Here is a 6390-nt window from a genome sequence, read left to right on the forward strand (position 1 = left end):
GAGCCATTCCAAACCCGCCTGGACGCCGTCCTGTGCCACTGCTGGAGGTGCCCCTGCCCTGGTGGGGGGTGGCATTGGGGGAGCTCCAGAGGTCCCTTCCAACCCTCACCAGTCTGGGATTCTGTGATTCCACTGTGGGAATATGGGCAGGGGGGGAGGCCTGGTCGCTGTGGGACAGCCAGAGGGAGGTGCCGTTGGGATGGCCCCTCTCCGGGGCTGAGCCCCAGTGCTGTCCCGCTGCCGTTCTTCCCTGGCCTTCCTCAACTGCCCCTTAAAGCCTCCCTACAGGTGCCTTCGGCTGCCTGGTTGCTTGAGGGGGGGAGTATTCTCCCCGCCGGCACTCTCTGGGGCTGCTGCGGGGCTGATGGACCAGCCATGCCCTCCCTTTACCCGCTGAGGTTGTCAGCGGTGAGGTCAGACGGGTTCTGCCTCTCCCACCCCCTGTGTTACGTTTCCTGCTGTATCACAGTGTCCAAACGGAGATCAGGGCCCGGCTGTGGGAACGAATAAAAGACAAATAAATATGTGAGTTGCCAGGAATGAGGAGGGGCAGCTCAATCTTGTGGTGGTCAAACAAAGCGAGGGACTCTTGATTTATGAGCAGGGTATTTCTCACGCCTCAGTGTTTGGGTTTGAGGGTATTATTTACACACACCCACCCACCCCCTCGGTGGTGGGGAGTTGGCCTGCGAAGCACAGCCGTAGCCGTGTGAGAATGGGCTTACCCTGACTAAAACTCACCAAATTTTCCCTTTTTGTTCCAAAAATGGCCTCGCAGGATTTCGTGTCTATTTTGAAAGGGGCGAGTCTGCTCAGGGTTTACACAGGATGCTTAAAAGTAATAGTTAAGAGTCTCGATACTGGTTTTGGTTGCTGTTAAATCCTGAGCTGCAGGAAACATGGAGCAAAGAGTTTCCTGCGGAGGTCTTGGTGCACCCTCCTGTGGGCTGCGGACTCCTGTCTCTGGCTCTGTCTCCCTGTGGGACGTGGTTGCTGCTCAGCTGGACATTCCCTTCTGATATCCGGAAGGATTTTGGCTCAGACAAAAGGCAGATGACTTTGCCCACCTTGGTGATGTGCCACAGAGGGGCAGGAGGCCTGGCAAGGACCGCCGGTGCCGGGTGCCCATCTGAATTTAATTTTCTGTGTAATTGAAGACTTTGGAAGGAATTTGGAAGAATTGAATTTGGAAGGAAGTGATGTGTTTGGCAGGAACTGAAGTGTTTGGAAGGAATTTGGAAGAACTGTAGAATTTGGATGGAGTTTGTCATCCTCCAAAGCTTGTCTCAAGTTGAAGAAGCGCGGAAGGGCTGTCAGAGACGCTGCTCAGAGCCGGCTCGGCCGTAGCAGGTTGGCCAGCACCTCCTCCAGTTGAATTTTGCGTACCTCCAGGACCACAGACCCCACAACCCCTCTGAGCAACCAGTTCCTGTCTTGGCTCATGGTGTCCACCAAGACCCCTAGGGCCTTCTCTGATGAGCTGCTGGGTGGCCCCCAGCGTGTCCTGGTGCCTGGGGTTGTTCCTCCCCTGGTGCAGGACGTGGCACTTCTTGTTGAACCCCATGAGGTTGCTGCTGGCCCATCTCTCCAGCCTGTTGAGGTCCCTCTGGATGGCAGCATGACCCTCTGGCGCATCAACCACTCCTTCCAGTTTGGTGTCATCTACAAACCTGCTGTGGGTGCGCCCTTGCCCCATCATCCTGATTGTTATTGAAGATGTGAAGCAGCTCTGGCCCCAGTATGGACCTCTGGAGAACACCACCAGTGTCCAGTCTCCATCTGGACCTTGTGCTGCTGGTCACCACCCTCTGGACCTGGCCGTTGAGCCCGTTTTCAGTCCATGCTGATGGCTCCTGACCACTGTCTTGTCGAGTACAAACCCTGGTGGGCTTTGCCTTGCTCAAACCCAACCCTGCACCTCAGGCTGTGTCTGCATGTTCCTCCTGCGTCACCTGTCCTACCTTCCACCTCTTTTACATGTCCCCATTGCCTTGAGCTCAGTCAGGAGCTCCTTGCTCCATGCAGACCTCTGGCCACCTCCCTGCCTGTCGGGATGGCCCATTGTTTGGCTCAGAGAAGATGATCCTTGAAAATCAACCGACTCTCCTGGACCCCACTTCTCTCCAGGGCTGTATCCCATGGGATTCTTCCAAGCAGGTTCCCAAAGAGGCCAAATTCTTCTCCCTTTAAGCATCCAGGATGGTGATCCTGCTTTTTGCCCAGCTCCCTTCTCTCAGGATCTTGAGCTCCACCATCCTGTGGTCACTGCAGCCAAGGCTGCCTCCAACCTTTTCATCTCCAACCAGCTCATCCTTGTTTGTAACTGAGGGGTCCAACAGAACACTTCTCCTGGTTGGCTCCTCGATTGCCTGGCTCAGGAAGCCATCTTCCAAGCCACCTCTGGGGTGATGTGTCCACTTCTGGTCCCCTCAAGTGAAGAAGGACGTGGGCAGACTGGAGAGGGTCCCAAGGAGGGCCAGGACAATGGTGAAAGGGCTGGAGAACCTGCTGTAGGAGGAAAGACTGAAGGAGTTGAATCTCTTCTCCCTGGAGAGGAGAAGGTTTGGGGGGGACCTCATCCCAGTGGTCCAGTGCTCAAAGGGTGGAGGCTTTCAGGGAGTCACACGGAGAAGACAGGGGTACAAGTTGCATTAGGAGAGGTTACATCTCAACTTAGGTTGTGCAGTGAGACCAGTTGGAGACCAGTTGTTCACTGGAAGAACCTCCCTGGGGACATGGTGGAGTCCCTATCGCTGGAGGTTCTCAAGATGAACCTGGATAGGGAGTGAGATAATCCCACCTAGGGTCCCTTCTCCATGAAAAGTTGGACCTGGATCTTTCCAGGGCCAAACTGGGCTGTCCTATGGGTCTGTGATTGACAGCATCCATCCCTGGGGACTTCCCAGGTGCCACCCACCAGCTCTGACCCAGGCATGCTTGTCCCTGCTTGATTTACAAGCCGCTGGGAGAACATACTTTATAGTCTCTACCAGCCAGGAGCTCTGAACCTGTTGGGTGGCTTTGGGCTTCCCCTTGCTGCTCGTGGTGCTGCAGACGGGGGTTGAACGGAGGGTCATCTTCTGGGTAGGGTTCCTTGATGTCCTCCTGGAGGTTCCTGCTTGGCCTCGGAGATGGTGACCGCTCCTGGGGCTGGTGTTTGGTCAAACCCACCTTGTTTACCGTGAGGGACAGATGTCTTCACCGCTCCGCCCAGCCATAAAACACCCCAGGGGGACTGGAAAACCCCGGTCGTGGGGCAGGGTGGCTTCTTCATCCGCCCCCGGGGGACAACGGGGGTGAGAAACCCAACGTGGTGTCACCCAACGTGGTGGGTGATGTCCCTGTCAAACCTGGGTCAACTCTTTGGTGGTCTCCTTGGGGTGCGTCTTGCCCCGGTGTGGTGGCTTATGGTGCCCAGGGCCAGCACGTTTTGGGGCCAGCACCCTCCATGGCCACGTTGGGACTCGATGTCACCCCTTGTCCTTGTTGTCACCCTCCCCGGGCACACGGTGCCCTCCCATGGGGACCCCCATGACAAGGAGACCCCAAACCATGTGGCCTCCCTTCTGCTGAGCCCTGGAGGAGGGGTGGGGCCAGCTGCTCCAGTGGCCTGGGGACTGAAGGGGGACGGACTTGGCTCCTGGCCGGATTCGTCCCACTGGGAATTTCCCGGTGGCTCAGGAGGAGCACGGCACAGCGGAGCAGCTCCCATAAAAGGGCTCCGTGGCCCGGCGGGTGACAGGAGGCAGGATGAGACCGTGGCAAGCGGTGTCACCGCTGCTCCTGCTGCTGCTGGGACTGGGACTGGCCAAGGCCACCACGCCGGCGTCGGATGGATCCACGCCGGGCTTGGCCGGATCCATCCCACCGGGACTCTTGGCCGTCAGCTACGGCGATGCCGTTTCGGCGACTGTGGAGCTGCTCAACGCGAGGGCCGTCAGTCCCTACGTCCTGCGGCTCCGGGAGGCCCAGGACCAGCCCGGCTGGGTGAGCGCTGAGTTCCTCCACCCCATGAGCAGCACCGGGCCCGGGTGGCGCAGGATCCGACCCATTTTGGGGCTAAATCCTGCCCATTTGGAGGTTAAATCTGGCCCGTTTTGGCGCTGGGTCTGACCCCCTGCAGGGATGGTGTCCACCCAGCTTGGGGCTGCGTCTAACCCATCTCCGAGCTGGATGTGGCCCCTCTCCGGGCTGGATCCGGGCCGTTTCGGGGCTGTGCGTTGGGGACAGCGGTGCAGCGGGTACCTGACGCTTTCTGTCCCCTCTCCCAGTCTGGGGACCTGCGGAACCGGCAGGAGTTGAGCTTCACCGTCGAGGAGACCACATGCCGCGCTCCGGGGACTGCCACCGCCGCCTGCAAGAGCCGCTGGCTCGGGGTGAGGCTTTGTCCCGCTGACGTCCCCAACGGCGCGATGGGGAAACTGAGGCACGGGAGAGGGGGTGTGGGGCACCCCTCGGTCTCATCTCACCCGTGGTGTCCCCTTCTGCTTCTCCGCAGGCGGTGAGTTGGTGCCGGGGTTACGTCTTCCTGGAGCAGCAGCAACCCGTGGTCGAGCTCTCCTGCGAAAGGGCACGCAGCACGGTAAGAAGGTACCCGAAATGACACCGTGAGCCCCGGTTTTGCCACCCGCTCCGTGGGGCACGTCCCCAAAGTGTGTGGGAGGGGGAAGGTCACCCCCATCTCCCTGAGGTTTGACCACTCTCCTTCTCCTCCCAGCTCGGCCGTATCCAGACATCCAGGCTCAAGGATTTTTTTGCCAAGATCAAGGAACGGTTTAGGGGCTTCTTCCAGTGTGGGAAGATCTGGATCCGCGATAAGCTCAACCTCACAAAACCCCAACCCTGAGCGGGTGACGCCGTGTCCGTCTGTCCCCCTCCCCTTCCATCCCGTGCCCCCCACCCGGACGCTCTGCTTGCAATAAATGTCCCTGCAACGCTGTCGGTGTCACCCTGTGTGTCCCTGCGCCCCGTTGGGAAGCGGGGATGGTCCCTAAGGTCCCAAAATCCCCCAACCCTTGCCCAGCTGAGGGACTCCAAGGGTTGGGGACACCCCGGGGAGCGGTGCCGTGTCCCCAGGGGGGGACCAGGAGTGTCACCACCCGCACTCAGGACCCCCCCACACTGTGTGTGTCCCCCCCAAAAAAAATAACTGCCGCTCCGTGGGTTGGGGCCAGGCGTTTCCGGAGGGGGGAGCGGAGCCCCGGGGCGGGATCCCCAACCTCCTGGCGGGGAGGATAAAAGGGGACAGCGATGGGGGGTGGCCGTGGGGACAGGGATGGCGAGCTCCTGGGCGCTGGTGCTGGCGGTGCTGGGGGGGGCGTGCGCCCTCCCCGTCCCGGCCCCCCTCGCCTACACGCAGGCGCTGGCTCAGGCCGTCGACTCCTACAACCAGCGCCCCGAGGTGCAGAACGCCTTCAGGCTGCTCAGCGCCGACCCCGAGCCCGCCCCGGTGAGTGCCACCGCTCGGGGGACACCGCCGGATCCTCCGTGGGGACGTGGCAGGGGACGCCCGAACCTCGGCGAGGTGGCGGGGGGGGTCAAGGCCAACAGGAAGGGGTTCTTTAAGTATCTAGGAGACACAAGGGAAACTCGGGAAAATGTGGGGAGCGGGGAGGGGGGTTCGTAGGGAGTGTCCCCCACCTCCCGTGGGGTCCCCAACCTGGGGACGGTCCCCTCTGTGTCCCCTCACGCTCAGACCCCGCTCTCCGCAGCTCATCAAGGAGTGCTCCGCGCCCGTTCCCCAGGGTGGCACCCACCCCGTGCTCGACGTCACCTGCGTGGACCCTGACGTGGACGTGAGTTGGGGACATCCCGGGAGGGGGACACATACACGCTGTAGGGCTTAGAGGGAGGACTCGGGGGGTGGGGTGGAGTGTCTCCATTGTCCCCTCCACCCCGTGACACATCCTCTTCTTGCAGCCCGTCCGCGTCAAGCGCTTCTGGCCGCTGCTGAGCGTCGCCATCAGGACGGTGTCCACCGGCATCAACCTCTTCAAGGCCTTCAAGAGGAGATGAGCGCTCCCCCCCCACACGCCTCGCCTTGAGGGGCCACCGTCTTGGGGACACCCCTCCCCTCCTCAACACCCCCGTACCCCAAATAAAGCTGCTTCCCGGCCCCGCTGTGCCTTTTCCGACTGGGGACCGGGAGGGACGGGACAGGGGGAGGTGATGCCGATGGAGGAGGGGCCCAGGGTGGGGGGGAGCGAGGCCCCGAAATGGGACGCGGTGCTGTCCCGACCCCACGGGCACTGCTTTCTCCCCACAGCCTCATCCCGTCACCGGCCTCGTGCGGTACCCCCGGGACTGGGTCCCCCACTGCGCCCCGAAGCACTTTGGGGACCAGAGATTCCCCCAGGACCCTGCAGCGGTCGCGGGGACCTCACGGGGGTG

General features: G+C 61.1%; 2 protein-coding genes across 2 annotated transcripts in view; one reads left to right on the forward strand and one right to left on the reverse strand.

Moving 5' to 3' along the window:
• Nucleotides 1-5275: 5275 nt before the first annotated feature.
• On the forward strand, nucleotides 5276-6015 carry LOC104289685 (cathelicidin-3-like). Its single transcript, XM_009888673.1, has 3 exons — nucleotides 5276-5449; nucleotides 5712-5795; nucleotides 5920-6015. Exons 1-3 carry the CDS (start codon nucleotides 5276-5278, stop codon nucleotides 6013-6015), a joined length of 354 nt encoding a protein of 117 aa, XP_009886975.1.
• Nucleotides 6016-6267: 252 nt separating this feature from the next.
• The window catches only part of CAMP (cathelicidin antimicrobial peptide), a 9649-nt gene continuing 9526 nt past the window's right edge, over nucleotides 6268-6390 (reverse strand). The window contains exon 5 of the mRNA XM_009888674.1: nucleotides 6268-6359. Within this exon, the coding sequence (XP_009886976.1) occupies nucleotides 6268-6359 (92 nt within the window). The remainder of the gene's footprint in view (nucleotides 6360-6390) is intronic.

Source organism: Charadrius vociferus, unplaced genomic scaffold (assembly GCF_000708025.1).
Source record: "Charadrius vociferus isolate BGI_N301 unplaced genomic scaffold, ASM70802v2 scaffold277, whole genome shotgun sequence".
Taxonomy (NCBI): Eukaryota; Metazoa; Chordata; class Aves; order Charadriiformes; family Charadriidae; genus Charadrius; species Charadrius vociferus.

Bases quoted from the DNA above. Each gene is read 5' to 3' on its own strand.
- LOC104289685 (XM_009888673.1), top strand. From the start codon at position 5,276: ATGGCGAGCTCCTGGGCGCTGGTGCTGGCGGTGCTGGGGGGGGCGTGC. The intron at 5,450-5,711 runs GTGAGTGCCACC...CGCTCTCCGCAG, and splicing joins CCGACCCCGAGCCCGCCCCG to CTCATCAAGGAGTGCTCCGC. The intron at 5,796-5,919 runs GTGAGTTGGGGA...CTCTTCTTGCAG, and splicing joins GCGTGGACCCTGACGTGGAC to CCCGTCCGCGTCAAGCGCTT.